Genomic DNA, 22,383 nt, shown 5'->3' on the forward strand with positions numbered 1-22,383 from the left:
CACTGAAACAGTACCATCTGTTGGTGGAGACCATGTGATGGTGTGGGGCACCGTCTCCCTCACTTGGAAAACGAGGCTTGTCATCATTGGAGGAAATCTCAATATAGAGAGATATCAAGATGAGATTCTGCAACAGGTGGCAATCCCATACGGTCAAAGTCTGGGATGGAACTCTATCCTCCATGATGACAACGCTCGCCCCCACAGAGCGTGGTTAATCAGAGACTACCTCCAGAATTTGGGAGTGGAAAGGATGGAATTGCCTGCCAGCAGTCCTGACCTCAACCCCATCAAACACTTGTGGGATCAGCTTGGGTGTACTGTTCGTGCCAGAGTGACCAACACAACCACATTGGCTGACTTGCAGCAAATGCTGGTTGAAGAATGGGATGCCATCCCACAGCAGTGTGTGACCAGGCTGGTGACCAGCATGAGGAGGAAGAGCCAGGCTGTTGTGGCTATGTATGGTTCTTCCACACACTATTGGGCTCCTGTTTGTTAAATAAATGAACTTTTATGGAGAGAGTTTGGGTGGAAAAATTTAGCGCGCTACTTCATTACACCCAAAATTAAAAGTAAACAAACTGGTTCACAACTAACATGCAGGCAGTCATGTGGAGATAAAGGGGCAAATCATACACACATCTTTTGGGCCTGTCAGAAATTATGTTCATATTGGGAGGATGTACATAACATAATTAAAAATGTTCTGGGATATGAATGAATGCAAAGTAATGTACCTTGGAGATATAAACACTTATGTGACTGATAATGATAAATATTTAACGAAGATATTATTGGTAACAAGTAAGAAGGCAATAACAAGAAATTGGTACAAATCTGAACCACCTACTGTACAACATTGGTTAGAGATTGTAAGAGAAGTATACACTTATCATTTACAAGTGAAAGAATCTGTCTTTAAAAGCAAATGGAGGAAATGGACAATTTATGAATCACTGTGAGGAACTCATGAACTGACATTAACTGGAAGATGCTGTATGCTCCCCTTAAAGATAATGGACACATGCAACCGTGGCTGTTCAACCTTTTTCTTCTGACCTGTTTGTCAGCTTGCTACCTTTTCTTTTTCTTCTTTACTGACTTGTAAAACAGTAAGATCTTTTTCCTACATAATACTGTCTAATATGTTGTGACAAAATTAATAAAAATTTAAGTTATTAAAAAAAAATTATTTGCCATACAATCCAACAAACAAGAGTCACTGGAAGAATAAGCTGTTGGGCATTGGCAGAGAAGATTGGGCAAATTTTTCATGGATGCAACCCACATACTCAGCTCTGCTGCTCATCCCATAAATGCATGTTCCTTACAAATGTGGCACCATTTAAAAGGGAAATAAACAGACTTTCCACAGTGATTTACCAAACACAAATTACTTACTTTTTGTGCTAAGTTTAATAATGGAAATCTAGATTTGCTCTTGAAAGTCCTTCATTGCTTCTTGCAGGCATTCTCTGCTTGCATACAAGATGGATTTATCAGAAACACTGCATCAGAATGGGAAATATTTGGATAATCAGTGCACCAGCTCGCTGATTAAAGTTATTCTTGAAAAAACTCTAAAATTAGTGTCAAAATGGAGCTCAATTAAAAAATACCTATTACAGATAAGGTAGATAAGAGTCATGCAGATAGGTCAGTGAGAGTGTCGTTAAATGTCAAGCACTACTACTTTTTGCACATGTGCAAACCATAACTGTGCAGAAAAGGAGTTTAGTTGCTAAAAATGAATATGACCCTTATTTGAACCCATAGTTATTTTCTGGTTAACAAACTGCTTGAGAAGAGAGTGCAATGGGGGAAGCCAAAGTTGGAACTGGACGACACTATCCCAAGTTGCATTCAAAGACTCAAAGGTTAATTTCTCTCCAGTACAGTGTCAGTATTTGTAACTTGTTGAGGTGCATCAGAGGAAGTTGATGGACTCTGAATAACATTTGGTCAGATGTTGGTCTCAGAGGTCTTGGATATTTTGTCCCTGTTCCACAAAAAACACCTTATCCAGCACATTTGAAAGAACAAGGGCTTTGTTCAAATCCAGAGGGACGCTCTCAGCTCAGTTTCATTCAGAGATACAGGAAATTCATTCACATGCAGAAGAAAGACAAAATATAAATGCACAAAGGGAAACACATAAAGCAGACATAATGAATCACAGAGTAAAATTCTTTGCATATTTGCATATGTACACCCACATAGCATAGCTCTTTGACCACGCACATTTCCACAAACACACATCAAATAGCTCCTTCACTGAGGTCTAACTACAGCCTCATTTGCTGCCAAATGTTTCCCAGACTCCAGATCTGTTGTCCATTTTCTGAGTGGAGCAGCTGTCGACTCTGCCCAGTTTCCTACGACGGAAACTCAAACACATTTCTCTGCATCGGACACAATAAAAGAAAAAAAATAATAATCCAGAGCAAGTTTACCACCACAAGTTAGTGCAATCAGGTTTGTATACTAAATAGTGTGTTCACTCATATCTGGAATGATAATGAGAGGGTCTAACACTGCAGTAAGATGTTAACACCTGCATACATTCTGCCTGCGAGGGAAATATACACCGTTAATTCAGGAAGGGAACAATGCACAAAAGAGTGTAATGAAAGGCAACAAAAGGCATAAAAATAATTTCAGAGCTGAGCATGTCTGTTAAATTCTCTTATTAATAGTGTTTCAGTAACATCGACATTGCATTGATACCTGTAGTCATACAGGTATAGACCTGCAAATTCCTGACAACTGTATACCACTGCTATGTGTACGTATACTCTACGATGAGGTGTATTTATGCTGCTGGGGCATCGGGTTGATGTGTAGGGTGGCTATGGGTCAGTGGTAGAGTTGGTTGTGTCTCAACTTGTAGGTAAGGGTTTGTTGCCCAGCTTGTTTTCTTTAAACCATTTCTCTGGGGCTTTTGCTGTACGCTGCAGGTCATTGCCTGAGATCTTTCCCAAGCTGTAGTTTTCTTGCAGACTGAATAAAATTGTCCCCCAGGATTTTCCTATATCTGCTTTGAAGTATCCCTACAGCATGATGCTGCCACCACTGTGCTTCACAGAGGGTGTGTTTGTGGTGATGTGCAGTGTTTTGGCATCCTGTCTGATGGCCAAGAAGCTCCATTTTGATCTCAGAAGACCAAAGAACTTTCCTCCACTTGACCATGGAGGCTCCTACATGCCTTTTGGTGAACTCTAGTCCAGATTTAAAATGAGTTTTTCTTCAACAGAGAAAACCAGCTTTGAGTGGTGAAGAGCCTGGGCAACAATTGTTGCAGAGTCTCTCCCATCTCAGCTGCTGAAGCTTGTAACTCCATCAGAGTAATCATAGGTGTCTTGGTGGCCTCTCTCACTAATCTCTTTCTTGCACAGTCACCCATTTTGTTAGGACAGCCTGATCTCAGCATGCCATTTTCCTTCCATTTCTTTGTGATGGATGTAAATGAATTCTGGGGGATGTTCAACGCCTTGGAACTTTTTTGTATCCATCGCCTGACGTAACCTGACAAGCCTGATTGGCCCAATGTGACAAACAGAATGTTCACCCAATCACGATCCAAGTTATTTTCAAAGCCTCTGCCTTTTCTCAAACATTTCCTATTATGGATGTGTGAAACAAATCCATCTGGCATGTCAGGTTACGCTTTAGCAGCATCCACGCTAATGTCTTCTGCCATAATTGCACCAGCATCTTGCCGTTGCTTGCTTACATCACGACTCCACCGCACCCAAAAGTACTGCCCCTCGTCACTGATTGGTCCTGTCACTTTCTAACCAGGCCCAAACGGTTCAGACGGGAGCTTTGCAAGATGGATTCGCCAGTGAGAAACACGGAAACTGGCGTATACTTCTGCTTTGCAAGGTTACTCCTGATGTATACTTTGCAATAAACTTTTCTCTGAGATGCTTGGAGTGTTCTTTTGTCTTCACGGTGTAATGGTAGCCAGTAATACTGATCACCAAGTGGCTGGACCTTCCAAACACAGTCATCTTTATACTGCAATCACTTGAGACACATTCACTGCATTCAGGTGATCCCCATTTCACTAATTGTGATTTGTGAGTCTATTAGCCAATCTGTGCATTATAAAGCTCTCTGCTGTTCATTGCCCATCATATTAGAAATGCTTTGAGTAGTCAGCCAACCAAGGAAGTGCTGTACAAGCTCAAGTCCATTTACCATTTCAACTTAAGTTACTTTGTGTAATAAATAGCCTTATCTTTGAACTTTGGAAAGCAATCTTTTAAAGCAAACTGACCTATATTCATTATTTAATGCCCCTCAAATTCAGTGATCTTTGGCCAGCAAACTTAAATGTGGCAAACAAAACACACAAAAACACAATACATGTGGAAATCTGTATGAACCTTATCCCCATACACTAAGGGTGAATCTCTGTTTCCTGTTCAGGTTATAGTCAGAGCAGTTTCTTCATTCTCGTCACTTCATTTTGATGTACATGATAGGGTATGATCCACAATCTGAACATACCAGCCAAAGAAATCAGTGTTAACGCTAGAAGAACAACCTTGCACCCCTCTGCTGGGGTAAATACTCAAACCCTTCCAGGAGTCACCAAAGCAGCAGGTTAGCCTGTTTCCAAAGCTCTTCCCATTTTTAAGCCTCCACATCCCTGGCAGTATTACACTATATAGAAAAAAGTATTTGGCCGCCTGACCATTACACCAACAGGGACTGTAATGACCTGCTATTCAAATACATGTACTTTAATATGGAGTTGGCCCCCATTTTGCAGCTATAACAGCCTCTACTCTTCTTGGAAGTCCCACAAGATTTTGAAGCATTTCTGTGGGAATTTGTGCCCTTTTATTCTGTAGAGCATTCATGAGGTCAGGCACTGATGCTGGACCAGAAGACCTGGCACGCAATCTCCATTCCAGTTCATCTCAAAGGTGTTCACTGGGGTTGAGGTCAGGGCTCTGTGCAGGTCAGTCAAGTTCCTCCACATCAAACTCATTAACCCATATCTTTATAGCCCTTTTTATGCACTGAGGCTCAGTCATGCTGGAATAGAAAAGGGCCTTTCTCAAACGGTTGCAAACAAAGTTGGGAGCACAGTATTGTGTGAAATGTCTTTGTATGCTGAAGCATTGAGACTGGCCTTCACTGGAGATAAGGGGTCTGAAAAACAGCCCCATAGCATTATCCCTCATCCACCAAAATTCACAGTTGGCAGGTAAGATTCTCCAAACCCAGACTTGCCCATCTTACTGCCAAACAGAGAAGACAAATTCATCACTACTCTACAGTCCAGTGTCAGTGTGCTCCATCTGATGCTTGGCATTGGACTAAGTGATGTGAGGCTTGCATGCAACTTTGCGACTTTGATGCGCCATGCACCTTAGCAGTTATTGACTCTGCTCTGTTATTTTACGTGGTCTTCTGCTTTGTGGCTTAGCTGCTGTTGTTCCTAAACGCTTCCACTTCCTAATAATATCACTTACAGTTGACAGTGAAATATCCAGAAGGGAAGGAATTTCACCAACTATTTTATTGCAAAGGTGGCATCCATCACAGAACCATGCTAGAGGTCAGTGAGTTCTTCAGAACTACCCATTTAGTATCACAAATGTTTGCAAATGGAGACTGCATGGCTAGGTGCTTGATTTTATGCACCTGTGTGAAACGGGTCTGATTGAAACACCTGGATTCAATTATATATCATAGCGATCCACTGTTTCCTGGCAGAGACTCGTGGCCTCGGTCTTGAAGGTGCTGACTCACGTCCCAGGCACTTTGAACTCAGCTGCAAACCAGCCCAGTGCCTGCCGGAGATCATCATCTGCAGAAACCAACAGAGCCACATCATCTGCAAAAAGTCGAGATACAGTCCTGAGGTCGCCAAACTGGAGACACCAGCTGTGTCTTCAGATCCTGGCAATGAAAATCAAAACCAGTATCGTTGATGTGGGGCAACCCAGGCGGAGGCCAACATGACTCTACTCACATGACTCTACTGGGGGTTATGTGAGGAGAATATGTATAATGATAACTGGATGATACTCTTAAACAGTTTGTAACCTTAAGGAGAGAACAATGCCATCGGAAATGCATTAATTAAGACTAAATAGAACTTTATTAGTCCAACGGCTGCATGAAACCTCACTATAAATGATGTCTATGTCTTGGATGCTGACACTTCCATCTAAAGCCACCAATTCATGTTGACATGTCTTTAATGATTGTTTTCCATATGGACAAAATCCTGATTTCCATTCTGCAATCCTCCTCTTCTCTTCATCCTATCACTCCTCTTCCTCCTCCTTGTTTTCTTCCTCATCTTCTCCCCTGGGCAATTGAAATTCCAGCAGTCTCCCTCCCATCCCTGAACCTTTTTTTCTCCCTCCTCCCACTTTCTTCTTCTGTCCCTGCCTCTGCCACCTTCCTCCTTCATATTGCTCTCCTCTCCCAGTTCACTTCAGTTCGAGTTAGGTGAGCTGTTGAATCCAGTTTGGTACCTGATTTTCTCTGTCAAGATGTCCTGGACTCGAGTATTGGTGCTCTCTTTGCTCTCCATCCTCCTCATCCTCACCTGTGAGTATCTAGATGGGACATTTTCCCTGTCATTGTATATCTCTGAATGTGACCTTTTGTGGGTTCAGAGGATTGTTTGTTTAATTACCGCATTTTTTAATTTTAAAATATTAGTTTTATATACATTGTGCATGCATAATATAAGCTCATCTAGGGGCTAAAGGGTTAAGTTAGATTATTCATAAGTTTAATTCAACATTTCACTCAAAGTTATAGTCATTTTTTTCAGAATCAGGTACTGGAGAACAATTTGTTTACGCTGCATGGGCCAAGAAAACATTTTCTTCAGTCTTCTTCAATCTGATAAACTAAACATGTAATTTAACCCCGGGATGTCCAAGAGTTCTCCAGACAGAATTACAAAGTCCTCTCAAAGGTGTGGAGAGGTCAGCTAGTTCAAAGACCAATCAGTGAACTCAGGCGTGGTATGATGACAAAGTCAAATACAAATTTAAAATTCAGAATTATGGATCATTTGTTACATGGTTTCATAGAAAAGACATCCATGAATTAAAGAAAATTAAAAAGAAAAAAACAATAGTCTATCTCAATCTGGCAAATGGATTATTTAAACAGTCACTGAGGCTGAAGTGGAAGTACTGCAGTCTGGGTGTGTGTCCTTACAAAGTCAATAAACAGCGTCCAACGTCTACCATCAGCTCGGATTTTGATCCGTTTGTTTATAATCCAGGATCGGGATTCCACTTATCCATGTAACCACATTCCATCACATCCAGAAGTAAGCAAACATCAAAGGTACACTTTAATTAAACACATAAATGAGGCATGTCAGCATGGTCGCACAGCTGCTGGCCCTCGTTCACACACCTGCCTTCAACCATCTGGAGCCGAGGCCGAGGGGAGAGAGGGGAAAGTTTTCTGTTTCTTTTTAATACAACGGTGTGGTAGGGCCATTCCAAAAAAAAAAAAAAAAAAATAGATGTCTCATTTTAGGCGCTAACTCCCCACATGACATCATGAGGGGAAAATCTGAGAGACAGCTTGTTTCAGCACACATTTTCTGAAAGGTGGAGGGAGGGGGGGGGTTCTGATTCTTGAGGGGACTGTGGACAGGCCAGAGGCACATGTTTCTGCTAGACAGGCCTGAAAAGGTGCATTTGGCTTGGGCATGGCTGTGAATAGTAGCCAGGAGGCTAGCATAAACACTGGTGATCCATGGATTGAATCACATCTGATGATGGCCCTTTAATGAGTGGCCTGTTATCTTCTGTGTCAGGCCTGCCCTGAGCCTTGGCTTTATATTCCAAAGATTCACCTGGTCTCCAGTGTCTGAGTTTATATAAAATCATAATTGAACAAAAATTTCATGCGAAGAAAAAACAAAGAAAAATGCATTTCAAATCCAACAATTATAATTTGGCCATTGTCTATCTGCTAATAGATCTGCCCACAGAAATAGCTGGGCCTCTGAAAAGTTCAGCTAATGAGCCTTTCCCAGACGACATTTATTAATATAAGCCAAAAGGTTAAGTTCGATGGGCCCATTGTTTTTACAAATATATGTTTATATATATGTATATATATATATATAGTCAAGATTAATCACATAAGTTGTGAATACAATCCACAATCAGTGCACACATTTTTAAAATCACTATTAATTCCATGCTTTATTGCACCTTTAAACCCACTTTGGGTTTTATTGTTATAAATTAAAAAATGTTATTTAAAAAATAGAGCTTCACCAGGTTAAAAAAGGAAACAACAACCAAAAAGAAGTAAAAATCAGTCCCAGAATTAGGATTTAAATAATAATATTATTTAACAATCATCAGTATGTATATAAATTGAAGGTGTGAGAATGAGCACTGATCTTCTCAACTAGTAGACTATTACAGTGTATATTCAATAATCACAGACAACTTCTATTTAAGTCTATGATAGGGTTTGTTAAACAAAGCAGTGTCAGTTGTTATCAATGACGCTTAAACAGATAACTATTGTTAACTAAACCACAACAAAAAGATTTTTATAAAGTAAAATGTGGTGAGATGTGTCTGTGAGAGAGGGATAGAAACTAGAGAGAGAAGATGACGGATATTCTTTAAATGTCTGACTAGAACCTAGGAGAGAATGAGCAGACACAGCGAGGCAACGGCTCAGCAGACATGTAGCACCCTGGTTAAATGTGCTATGGTGTATTTTGTTAACACTTTCGTTAATTTTGATTAAGGGAAAGAATTGTGTACCATTTGCTAAATTCGTTCTAAACAATGTATTTTCAGTGATATTTTACATTTATGTCCTAAAGGACAGACCGTTGTGAAGTAATTGTAAAATACTATCATCATTCTCCTGAATTTTATTTCTTAAGGTTTATAGCGACTGAATGTTTTGTTTTGTTAGGGGTTTTATTTGTGCTGAAAGTGAGCTAAATAATTCCTGTTAAAGTCTGTAAAGTCATGCAAGAAATGTCAATGTTGCGAGCTAACGCTGAGTAGCCTAGCCTGTCGCTAAAGGAGAAGAGTGTTTGTGCATGGAGAAAAAGTACAGATGCTCCGGGTTTCTGAGTCAGTAAAGACCGTTTTCTAAAATGCAGGAACGTGGACATTAGGGTAGTTATGGACAGAGAGTTTATAAGTTAATTTTAATCTCAAATAGTGTGCTTGGATCTGCTGCCCCGCCATGACAGTGCTGTGAAGGTGCTCAGGGACTCGTCTCTGCAGAAGACGGCCACCGCCCACGTGTTGCTGAGGGGTTTCTCATCCCCTTATGTTGACTGCGTGGGAACTGTGAAATAGTTCAATTCTCACTGTTTTGGAAGGTACGACGGAGTATTAGGGCCACACAAAGAGAATTTTTTTTTTTTTTTTGTGACATTACGAGAATAAACTGGTAATATTACAAGAAAAAAGTCGTAGTATTACGAGAATAAAATATTACAAGAAAGAAAGTCTGCCGGGGCACCGCCTCCGTTAAAATGAGCAATGTGGAGCATCTTGTGAAGGTATTAGTATCGGTTTCACAAATAAGGAAATACTTCATCTTTTGGCACATCAGTATCAAACTATTATCAGAATCAGGACAATACTCTGTCATAGATCCCCGGTGCCACAGCAGACTGTCTTTCTTGTAATATTTTTTTCTCGTATTATTACGACTTTTTCTTATAATATTACAACTTTTTTCTCATAATATTACGACTTTTTTCTTGTAATATTATGACTTTATTCTTGTAATATGAAAAAAAAATGATCCTTTTTTTTCTTTCTCTTCGTGTGGCCCTAATACTCCGTCATAGGAAGGAACTGTGAGCACTGATGATCATGAACACACCGGATTCAAGTGAGCTTCAACAAGCGCGCCAACTGGTACCAATAGACTGAGTTTATAAAATCCTGGGTATTAGGACTGAACAGGTTTAAAAGGTTGATTTTCTATTCCATGTTGGCTCATGAATAAATGAGTATTTTTGTTTAAAGGTTTAACTGTGTGAAATAAGTCTATGTGATGTTTATCATGCTTAAGGGGTTAAAGTGTGTTTAGAATAAGTGCAGGGGAGTTTCCTGGCTCACTTTACAGTTACTTAAACAGAGATATTACAGTAAGCAGGCCTCTTGCTTCCTAGGCAGTGTCGTTTGATTAACCTTATAGTATGTCAGGTGTTTTCTAAGGTATTAGTAGACTCACCAACTCCTCTCCCATGTTAAGCGGTGATACAGAGTTGGCAGGTATATTACCATTTTCTAAACAAAAACTAGAGTTGTACAGGAGGGTTACATACAATTAGACAACAAATGCTGTTTTCATATTATGCACATGAAACACTTCCTAGTTATGCCCAAGTCAAAGTCTCTTACCAGTGTTAATTTGTCAACTAAAACTATGACTAAAAATGTTCGTCAACAGCCTTTCTTTCCATGACGAAAACTAGACTAAAATAACCTGACACGCCAGATGAATTTGTTTCACGCATCCATCTGGGAAAGCAAGCTTCAATAGGTAACATTTGAGAAAAGGCAGAGGCTTTGAAAAAAACTCAGAGTGTGATTGGATGAACATTCTGTCTGTCACATCTCTACGGGCCAATCAGAGCAACAAAACAGGTGACGTAGCCGCTATCGAGCTGCAAATGCGCAAAACATGGCGACTATAGACATGTCAGTACTCGACTTTTGTCGTTTTTGAAAAGAAAACAACTAAATCCTGTTCTTTGTTCTTCTTCAAATGTCGTCAAGTTCTAATAAAACCGGCGCTTTAGCAGCATCCACGCTAATCTCTTCCTCCATAACTACACCAGCTCTTGCTGCTGCTTGTTTACGTCAGGACTCTGCCGCACCTGAAACCACTGCCTCTCGTCACTGATTGGTCCTGTCACTTTCTAACCGGGCCCAAACGGTTCAGATGGGGAGCTTTGCAAGATAGATTCGCCTGTGAAAAACAAGGAAACGGGCGTATCCATCTGCTTTGCAAGGTTAAGATTAAAACTAGTCAAAGACAGATCTGTGATGACTAAAACTGGAAAAAACTAAGTTTAGTTTAAGTCAAGATGACTAAAATAGACTAAAATATAATTAATTTTTCATTTGACATTAAAAATACGTGATTTTTCTCCACTGTGGATAAATCTGCCTGAAAACAATGCATCTGTAGTCTCTTTTGCCACTCAGCTGTAGAAAGCAGGGACCCCAGATTTGGCAGGGTGCAGAGAACACACTACCATGATTTGGTCCCACAATTAGGCAAGAGAATAAATGCTTGGACTAAAAGTAAAGACTAAAATGTGAGAACTTTTAATGGACTAAAACTAGACTAAAACTAATAAAGGTAGAAGTGACTAAAATGTGACTAAAACTAAAAGACATGACATTAAAAGACTAAGACTAAAATTAAAAATAGCTGCCAAAATTAACACAGTCTCTTACTCTGAATCCCGGTGTGTGATTGGAGTCTGATGTCCAACTAGAACGGAAGTGAACAGAGGGGTCAGTGTTTTTTTTCAGATCCTTTTCCTGGTTGAACCCAGACTCAAAAATCGGGAGAACTGTTATTTAATTTTTGACCTAAAATGGGGGAAAAATTGGAAAAACAAGCAGTTATCTCATTGTTTTCATCATTTTTAACAAATAGTCCTGGCTTATTCAATCATATTAATGTATTTTACTCCTAATATTAACAAGGTCCATGAAATCACTAGTACTTTATTCTCAAAACATTCTATAGAGCAAATAGACATATTATTATACTGTAAAACAAAGTGGATGTCTATATAGGTTTAAATTTAAATATGAGGGCTTTTATTTTGAAATGTTTACCTCTCCCAATGGGCCACATGATTTCCTTTCCTTCCTGAATGAGAAAAATCCCCCAACCCCTCTCTTTCTCCGCCTTTCAGAAAATGTATGCTGAAACAAGCCATTCTCAGATTTTCCTTTCATGATGTCATGTAGGGAGTTTGCACCGCCCCCAGGTTCGGTTGGCCCTCCACACTTGAAAGAAAGTTCCGCCTTCCTCTCCTGATCTTCCTCTCAGCTGCCAGCTGAGAGGATGAGGGCCGCATCCATTTTCTGAGAGCGGCGGGGTCAGGGGCGGAGTCAGACAGCTCCATAAGATTTAAGCTACAGACACAGAAGCGGCTTGTTCGGAGCAGGTCTGGAACGGGGGCGGGGTTTACACACAAAAATCCAATACTGGTGTGTTTTTTCAAAAACAAACTTCACAAGCATGTTTTGGGGACCTCTGAGACAAATATTACCTTAACTTAAAAGGGTAAAATATGTGACCTTTAAGCTAAAGCTGGGAAACAGAGCAACTGGTCTGCTTGAATGACGTTGGAATCACCCCTGGGCCCCATGTAAACTCTCCTATCAGAAAGGAGAATGTGTCCTGCTGCAAGGGCTACTGGGAAGATGAGTCTCTCAGAGTGTCTCCTATTGTTTCAAAGTTCCCTCCAAAACAGCTCCATGCAGGCTCCAACAGGGCCTGTTAGACCTGAATCTTTGTTTATGAAATCCACCACATGGCTGAGTCCCAACAATGCACTGTAACCAGAGGTGGACAGTAACTAATTACATTTACTCAAGTTATGATAGTTACTTTTTCTTTAGCACTTTTTAAATTCAGTAATTTTACTTGAGTAAGTTTTAACCAGAGTAACTTTACTTTTACCTTAGTACTAGTCTTGGAAAACCTGGCGAGTTTTTTTTTTAAGAAAAGAAGCTCTAATGTCTCTCTGTCCTCACTTTTTAGTTTCCAGTGTGGTCGAAAATGCGGCCGTAAAGGACGACTCAAAAGCAAAAGATCCTAAAGGTAATACCAGACATTTTCAATTATTTCACAAAGCTTTGGGTCAAATGCTTCTAAAAACTGAAAATTTCGACCTCTGACTTTAAGGGCCAGCACAGCAGTTGTTCATGGCAGGGTCAGAAGCCTCCAGCTTCTTCAAACGACGGAGTCGCCGATCACCACAATATTATGCTGAATACCAAGGTAAGCTCTTCAGTATCTGATAAACCTGTTTGTGACGAAAACAGTGGGCTTTAGTCAGGGGCATCCCTTGGATTTCAGGGCGGCATGAAAAGATAACACATTAGTCGACCCATGTTTTATTAGATATAGATTTGAGTCGTCTGCATAAAGGCAAACTCTCATAAGGAATATGAGGGAAGTGGTTGGTCTTTGGTATGAATATAGAGTTGTGGGGGTTGGATTTGTTTAGATATGGGGTGTTTATATGCCTCTTTGTTGCTTGTGTGATTGACCATGTGAAATAATTCTAGACAGTCTAAATTTTGTCATGTTCTGCCTTTCGTACGACATTTGTATGTGCATTAGGGCTAATGGTTTATCAGTTTGTAGCTGGACTCTGAAGACGCTCTGGTTTGAGGTTTTGACTACAAGCTGCAAACATTTAAGAGAGAAATAAAAAGAGAGTAATGGAAACACAAGCAGGTGTTGCTCTATACAGTGGCAGCTATTAAACTTCACACAGAGAAGCTGGAGGCTGCACAAGGAGTCACAGGGCAGTATGGAGCACGCTCTCCTGCTCAGTTTCTCAGTACAATAAGCCCATTCTTTCACTGCCAGCATCACTATAATCCACACGGGTACATTGAGAGGAACAAAAACAGCTATGAGGCGTATTTTAGAAGAATCTGCAAGTGTACAGAAAGTTTTTTTTATAGTCTTGAACAAAATAACTAAGACTGGTTTATATTTTTACAGATAAGCATGCAAAGGCTCATTTCACCTTTCCCGACCTCTGGAGCAAAACAGGTCCAAATTCTTGGAAAAATAATTCAAATCCCTAGAAACTTATCAGTTACAGAGTAAAGCTGCCAAGAACCTGAGGGAGGCCTTATGTTATGAGGAATAGCTCATTTTTGGTAGTAGTGGGATGCACATCACACAGGAATGCAAAATCCCAGGTTAAATAGTTGAATCTAGACTATATTTGTATTTGTAAAAAAAAAATCTAGTTGGTGATCAGGGTTATCCTGGGAAAGGCTTCTAGCTCTTAGGTAGACAATTTGATCTGAAAAGCACAAAATTTACTCAAGGATGAGGGAAAAAACTTGCTGCTTTGGAACTCCGATTAGATTTATGAAATATTTTCAACAGATGTTGAATGATTTCATAACTGAGTACGACTTCAGCTCTGTTTTTATAATGAAATGGTCGTCTTATTGTTTTCACACCTCCACAGCAGTGATAGCCACTGATGGAGGTATGCTTTAGATTAACCCTTTTGGAGATCATTAGTGACCTCAAATCTTGTGAGACGCATATTCTAAGAAAGCCTTGAGGCTTTTTTGTCAAACCTGAACTTGTACTTGAGGGTAAACTGATAAGTATATGGAGGTCAAACATCACTGCAACCCGTTCATATTGTGTGGTCTCAGAAACCTTGTACCCAGTGGTGTAGTAAAGGGTATATGCAGGTTATGCCCACTTCTGAATTCCCTCTTATGCCTATTATTCATTGTTATACTGCATTTTTTTCAAGGATGGGGACCCGTCTCACATTGCCTCCATTTGGCTAGAATATGTCATTGTTATTGTTGGTTGCTTGGGTGGGAATGTCAAGGGCAACCATTCAAAGGTAGAGTAGGGCAGGGTGCACCTGTGGTTCTCTGGCTGTAAAATCTGGCTGTGCTACCATATGTACACTTAGCACAAAAAGCAAGGACGTTTGTATTTGGTAGATTATGTCTTTGTTGTGTCAGTGCTTCTTGGCAATATTCTTAAAAAAGGCTGTTAATTATTTCTCTTTTAAACGGTGCCACATTTGTAAGGATCATGCCTTTGTTGGATGAGCAGCAGAGCTGAGTATGTGGGTTGTGCCCAAGAAAATATTGCCAAATCTTCTCTGCCAATTCCAAATAGTTTGTTTTGTTGTTGCTATCGACTCTTGTTTTGAGCTTCTGGTACCCCCAGATGCTGACAGTCAGGTGCGGTGAGCATGGGCCCTGCTACCTTTGTCAGCAGGTGTCTGCTCCAAGAATTGTCATGCCACGTTTGACTGACCAGGTTGAGGCCTGTGCGATAGGGCAACTTCAAGCTGGTGTTCTGCAAAACCAAGTTATGGTGATGGAGTAAGCCAAACTGAAGGCCAAGTTCCACCCAACAGGGGATGTCAGAGACAGGCCATGAAGTGAACACCCCAAGAAGACCATTTCTCCCCACTGTCTGCACTTAACTTTAGACTGTCTTCTACATATATGCTGTCAAGGTTTGCAGGATGATAAGGCCAACAGCTCGCAGCCAATCTCCGGTGGCCCACTATGACTGCCTTCACTGTCAGGCCTGTTTGTGATAGTGTCGGCAACACATGCATTAGAACCCGAACATGTGAAGGAATGTTATGTTCAGCGATGAGTCCATGTTCTGCCTACAGATGTTGGATCGTTGAATCAAAGTGTGAAGTGTGCAGAGACTGCTATACTGATTGCTGCACTGATAGAGAAACATCTTTTGGTGGAGGCTGTGTGATGGTGTGGGGCAGCATCTCCCTCACTAGTAAAACGAGGCTTGTCATCATTGGAGGAAATCTCAATGCAGAGAGATATCAAGATGAGATTCTGCAACCAGTGGCAATAGTCTGGAATGGACTCTATCCTCTGAGATGATACCACTCGCCTCCACAGAGCGGGGCTCATCAGAGACTACCTCCAGGATTGGGAGTGGAGAGGATGGATTGGCCTGCCAGCAGTCCTGACCTCAACCTCACAGAACACTTGTGGGATCAGCTTGGGCGTGCTGTTCGTGCCTGTGACCAACACTGGCTGACAACATTGGCTGGCTGACAACATTCCCTGACTTGCAACAAATGCTGGTTGAAGAATGGGATGCAGTCTCACAGCAGAGTGTGACCAGCATGAGGAGTTGCCAGGCTGTTGTGGCTGTGTATGGTTCTTCCACACGCTACTGAGGCTCCTGTTTGTTAGATGAATAAACTGTTAAATTGTCAATATGCCTTGTTTCTTCAAACGTCAATCATCCAATCCACCAAACAAGAGTCAATGGCAGAATCAGCTGTTTGGTATTGGCAGAAAAGATTTGGCAAATTTTTCATTGGTGCAACCCACATACTCAGCTCTGCTGCTCATCCCACAAATGCATGTTCCCTACAAATGTGGCACCATTTAAAAGGGAAAAACCAGGCTTTTCAGCAATATAAGATTTGTTGCCAAGAAGCATTGTTGCAACAAAGAAATAATCTACCAAACAGAAATTCTGTATTTTTTGTGCTTATTTTGAATGTTTATTTTTTTATTTATTTCAACAGATAATGGTGAGAATTTATGTCATCATTAGTAAATTATTGTTGCTTAAAAAGACAATATTTCTTAACCTTCATGGGACATCCCATGAGACTGGGCTGCAGAAAGCTTTCCCCCCTTTTTGAAAGGATTAGAGAAACTGAGTGAATCAAAAATAGCTGTGAGCAACATGAGAGCTTAGAGTGAAGGCAGATATTCATACAAAACACCTCAGGGTTAAATTACCAGCTTACTGAGAGTGAAACACGTTTACAGGTCTGCGTTGCCATGAAATGGTGTGATGTAGTCCTAACACTCTCTAATCCATACAAACTTGTTGTGGTTCAACAAAATTAGAGGCTTAAGGAAAAACACAGACAGTGCTGTAATGTGCAATGTAGACATGGACATTCCTGTACCTGCAGGGTGAGGAAACACCTACTCTACCCTGCAGGTACAGAGAGGGAGGTGTGGGTGTAATCACTAACTTACAGTGTATGGTATTTGTCAACTGTAACTCATGTTTAATCCTTGTTAACTATGAGGAACTTTATCAGTTATAGTGTATATGTGATATTAAACAACACCTTAAAACAACTAAATGGTGGATGGTTAATATTTCATATATATCATGTATTGTCTTTTAATTTTCTGTTTGTGTAAAGCACTTTATGTTACATTCTTTTGTATGAAAAGTGCTATACAAATAAAGATTGATTAATTGATTGATAATGATGGTGCTTGTCTAAAGCAGTGGTTCTCAACCTTGGGGTCGGGACCCCTATGGGGGTCATGAGACACTGAGAGGGGGGTCTCCAGTTGCCCTAAAAAAAAGATAGTTTTTAAATTATACTGTTTCAATTATATTGTTTTTCCCATTTCAACCCCATTTCACTTTGATAAGCCCATTATTGCTAGTTTAACCAATTTCTGCCAATATCTGTCTATTTTTCTTTCTCAGTTAACCTTTTTTTTGCCAGTTTATATTAATTTTGCAACCCATTTCACCAAATTTCCACACATTTTGCCAATTTAAAGCCATTTCAGTCACATTTTAACTCCTTTTTAATACAATTTATGCCCATTTTTGCCACTTTAACCCATGTTTTCATTTTTGCCATTTTTGTCACTTCTAACCCATTGATTTCTGCTACTTTTAAAATCCAACTTCACCACCTTTTCCAACATTTTTTTTTTGCCATTATTTACCCATTTTAGCAATTTTTAAAACCATTTTAACCCTTTTTTAACAAAAGAAATTTACATTTTTAAGAAGGCTATTCACAACACAAATGATTTAAAAAAAGGTATTTGTTTCTTTAAGAAGAGTGGTTATTTTTTCAGGTTAAATATGAAATATGGATATCACAGCTTAACTTTACAATAGACTATGCTTTTATTGACCTCCATGCCCCCCAGTTTGGCTGGGCCCCAGAAAGCTCTCCCATTTATCCCCCCCAATGGGTGGCCTTGTCTGCTAGAATGTTCATGGCTGTGTTCAACCACCCTCAGGTACAGTGGGGGTCCCCGGTCTCTGGCACCTTTATTTTGGGGGTCGCGGGCTGAAGAGGTTGAGAACCACTGGTCTAAAGGATGAGGGTCTGCATGGTCAGGATTCCCCCTATCCAATCCACCATACTGATTCTTCTTACTGTCAAAGCACTTTGTAAACTTCTGTTTTTAAAGGTGCTATACAAATAAGGCTTATTATTATTATTATATCAGACATACCGTTCTCACACTGTAGACATAACACTGGGTTGTTTTTGGAAGACGTAATGGCTGCACCTGCTTTATCTATCAGAAACATATGAGTATATTTATGCAGATTAAATTCTTGGCTTCTTTTTAACCTCTGGCTTCCTTTTTCTTTCCACAGCCGAGCAGAGAGTGAGGCTTGCAGCAAACGAGCGCAGAAGAGAGTACAACGAAGAACAAAGAGACGAGTATGAGAACTACGTCGAGGAGGAGCGTGATGGTAAGTCCTGAATGCAGCTGCTTTTAATTCAAGATTGGTCGCTTCACTTGAATAACCCTGCATTCTGACTGTAAATGCAAACATTTTAAACCACTTTGTTCTGAGACACTTCATTAAACATGTAGAGATTTTGTCGCAGTAAGCATAGACTCATTTAGCAACCTTGCATCATGTGATGGCTAACCTTAATTAATCCTTTAGTAAAGCCTCAGATATATAGAACCTCACAGAGGGCACACTAAAAAGAACTCGGTGTGGTAAGACAGAGCTCTAGTTTGGATCTTGAATGGACTTCATGGCACCCACGAGCCTTTGGACCACAGCACAGTGCCTGAGACTGCACACCAAATCAAAGTGTCCATTTGTGGTTCACACCAAGCCGACAATCTTTCCCGCGGTTGTCTGTCCCCTGTGATATAGTTGAAGTGTTGGTTTCTAAACTAAGAACTTCTAACTATAAAGACGTGACTGGGCTTTATTTAAAAAAGATAAGCCATGTTTTGGTGGTTTAGGTCAGCCTGTTAGTACTGGAGGAGAAAAGATCTCCAACAGGTCATGTATCACACTAGGTTTGATAGGAAAGTGCTCATTGTTTTGCAAAACCATATTTGCATATGGTTAATAACCTTAAGCTTGTGTTATGCTTGCCTACGTGCTGACTACTCTTTCACTCTGCGAGTCACACTTTAACAGTTACACCATGTTCACACACTGATGGCAGAGACTATCAGTGTTAGCTAGTCTCATTCGACACAAATTTACACACCACTGATGAACACAACATCTGAGGATTGATTCAGCTTCATATCAGTCAAGCATAAGACTGAGAGATGAATGACTCGACCACATTTTATTAACAAAAAAAAACTTTTTAATGTCAAAGTGAAAACAGATTCCTACAAAATAATGTTGGTTAAATAAAAATATATAACGTAAAATAAGAGGCTGCATAAATATTCACTCCTTTCAAGTTGGTATTTAGTAGATGCACCGTTGGCTGAAATCACAGCACTGAGTCCGTGTGGATAGGTCTCAATCAGACTTGGACATCTGGACACTGCAATTTTACTCCATTCTTCTTTGCTAAAGTGATCAAGCTCTGTCAGGTTGCAAGGATATCGGGCGTGAAAGGTCCTTTTCAAGTCCCGCCGCAAATTCTCTATTGTCTGGGCTTTGACTCGGCCACTCCAGAACATTCAGTCTTTAAACTATTTCTGTGTAGCTTTCGCTGTATGCTTCAGGTCATTGTCTGTAGTTCTTTTGCAGATTGCTGCATTCATTTAACCCTCTACCTTTACAAGCCTTCCAGGGTTGGCTGCTGAGAAGCATCCCCACAGCATGATGCTGCCACCATGCTTCACAGTGGTGAAGGGATGGTGTGTTTGTGGTGATGTGCAGTGTCATAATGTCTTGTCTGATGGCTAAAAAGCACCCCTTTGGCCTCATCAGACCCAAGAACTTCCTCCCACTTGACCATGGAGTCTCCCACATACCTTTTGGTGAACTCTAGTTAAGTTTTCTTCAACAGTGTCTTTCTCTTTGACACTCTCCCATTAAGCTTTCACTGGTGAAAATCCCAGGCAATAATTGTTGTATGCAGAGTGTCTCCCATCTCAGCTGCTGAAGCTTGTAACTCCTTCAGGGTAGTCATAGGTGTCTTGGTGGCCTCTCTCACTAGTCTCCTTCTTGCACGGTCACTCAGTTTGTGAGGACGGCCTGATCTAGGCTGATTTACTAATGTGCCATATTGCTTCCATTTTTTAATGATAGTTTTAACTGAACTCTTAAGGATGTTCAGTGCCTTGGAAATATTTTTGTGTCCATTCCCTGACTACTTTTCAGTAACCATTTCTCTGAGTTGCTTGGAGTGTTCTTTTGTCTTTGTGGTGTAATGGTAGTCAGGAATAGTGATCAACCACTGACTGTGCCTTCCATCACTTTGACATCAAAGAGTTTTTTTTAATTGTGTAAAAATAATTTTAAAAAAATTAGGCACTATATGCACTGATCCAGGCTAGTACAAGGAGGATACTTAACGATGGTTTTATTTTAACTTAAACTCACTTAGAGGGATACTTTTTTACCACAGTGGACATAATATATCAGTTTAGGTCATTTTAAATTTCTTTGTATTTTGGAGAACATTCCAAGACTCTCATTTGTGGTTTCCCAGTGGAAACCATTGCTATAGACCTTAATATAAAATACTGATAGTTTTTTTTTCATCCACAGAGCAAGGCGAGAGAACAAGGGAGACGAATGAGCAGTTCAGAGAGTTTCACTATGACGGCCTCTATCCTCGCTACCTCTGGTTCCACTGAGATGTCAACACTATGTTTTATGGATGGTGGGACCACAATGCATCTCCTTCTGTTGTCTCCACTTTGATTCTTGAGAGCTGTCTTCATACTGTTCCTTACGTTTCTCTACAAAGATAGTGTTTCTTCCTTTTTTACATTTTTTATGAAACCTAAATTGTGCAATAATGTCACCATGTCAAACTGTAAAATGTACTAAAAGTGCAGTTTTCGATGTTAAACCACACTTCTTTATATTAAATGGATATTATACGGTATGTTTTGCATGTTTGTTTTCATTCACTGTTTTTAGATGTAAATACAAACTAAACTATGTCCTTTATGTCAGCTTGAGGTTTAAGAAGTTATAAAATCAACGCTGTAGATTAACTGGACTGGTCTACACAGGGATTGCACCATTTTTTATAACTTTAAATCAAAATAAAGATGAGTTTCCTGACTCCCAGTCCACTGGTGTGTTTTTACTCATCCAAGCTGCATCTGGTATTTGCGGTATTTAAAGGAAAAGTAGGCGGCGTGGAATAAAAGAGAAGATGAGGTGAGCTGCAGAAGTCATCAGGCTGAAATGAATTCCACATTCCAGCTGGAAATATTCGACACAAACTGGGCAGAGAGGAGACGATGGAGGTGGAGGACGGGGGAGAAACAGTAGCAAGGATAAAGAGGACAATTTAACCCTCAAATGACAAAGAATGGGCATTTAGGAGTGCTAATAGCACAGTTTCCAATACAAATGCTATTTCCTCTCTATACAGTAATGCCACTTGAGACCTCTAAGAGCATGTGGACTGGCTCACAGAACTGACTGAGAGCCATCTGGCTTTAACACTCAGTATGGAAACACATGGAGAGTTTTTAAGAACTTTTGTGTCCTCATTCAGGAGAGGTTCACTCTGTATCAACCAAATATCCCTCTGCACAGCAAAAACTCTAATCTAAGCAAGTGTTAATGCATAATTTATAATCATTATATCTAATTACACTTATTTGAAACCAAATTTACCTGAAAAGTCTGGATAAATATCTCTCTCCTCAATGCAAATCACAGAGAAATGCCAAAGCGACTAAAAGCAATGTGGGAACTGATTGCCTAGAAATAAGCTGAATTATCTTAGTAAATCTAGTTTCAAGGCATTTATGTCACATTTTCTTGCCACATTAGCAGATATTTTTATTAGAGATGCCATAACTGACTTGTGCCCAATTATTGCTGGCCAGTTTTAATCAATAATACATGATCAGTGGTTTGTTTCTGATATGAATGAAGATTGAATGGAAGTAGAATTCAATCACCTGTTGTTAATACTCCAGGAGAAACTCTAAATGCAGTGTGGTGAAATGGCATCGGTCAGAGGTGTCTGAAATATGACCAAGAGGCCAAATGTGGCCATCTGTCAATTTTTTATTGGCCTGCAGGACATTGAGATCAATTTTGTAATATCATAGCCAATTCATTTTTATCTTTTACAAATTTATGAAAAATTAAAAAACGAAGTCACTTTGGCATAAGTATTTAGACTCTTCGCAACATTTGAAATTTAGCTCAGGTTCATCCCATTTCTCTGGATCTCTGCTGAGATGTTTCTACACCTTGATTGGAGTCCACCTGTGGTAGATTAAACTGAATGGACATGATTTAGAAAAGCACACACCTCTCAATAGAAGGTGTCATGGCTGATGATGAATATCAGAGCAAAATCCAAGCCATGAGCCAGGATTGTTGTGAGAGATCTGCCAAGAGTACTTTCTGAATGACCTGTATATCTTAAAATAAGACATTAAA

The 22,383-nt window shown here is 40.1% G+C and overlaps 1 protein-coding gene across 1 annotated transcript; it reads left to right on the forward strand.

Annotated features, from left to right (window-relative positions):
- The first annotated feature begins 6,483 nt into the window (after positions 1–6,483).
- ucmaa (upper zone of growth plate and cartilage matrix associated a) lies at positions 6,484–20,990 on the forward strand. Its single transcript, XM_041781147.1, has 5 exons — positions 6,484–6,582; positions 12,793–12,852; positions 12,937–13,032; positions 18,184–18,282; positions 20,515–20,990. The coding sequence occupies exons 1-5, from the start codon at positions 6,525–6,527 to the stop codon at positions 20,601–20,603; spliced, it is 402 nt and encodes a 133-aa protein (XP_041637081.1). The 5' UTR covers positions 6,484–6,524; the 3' UTR covers positions 20,604–20,990.
- Positions 20,991–22,383: the final 1,393 nt, after the last annotated feature.

Source organism: Cheilinus undulatus, linkage group 23 (genome assembly GCF_018320785.1).
Source record: "Cheilinus undulatus linkage group 23, ASM1832078v1, whole genome shotgun sequence".
Lineage (NCBI taxonomy): Eukaryota > Metazoa > Chordata > Actinopteri > Labriformes > Labridae > Cheilinus > Cheilinus undulatus.

Bases quoted from the DNA above. Each gene is read 5' to 3' on its own strand.
- ucmaa (XM_041781147.1), top strand. From the start codon at position 6,525: ATGTCCTGGACTCGAGTATTGGTGCTCTCTTTGCTCTCCATCCTCCTC. The intron at 13,033-18,183 runs GTAAGCTCTTCA...TTCTTTCCACAG, and splicing joins ATATTATGCTGAATACCAAG to CCGAGCAGAGAGTGAGGCTT. The intron at 18,283-20,514 runs GTAAGTCCTGAA...TTTCATCCACAG, and splicing joins CGTCGAGGAGGAGCGTGATG to AGCAAGGCGAGAGAACAAGG.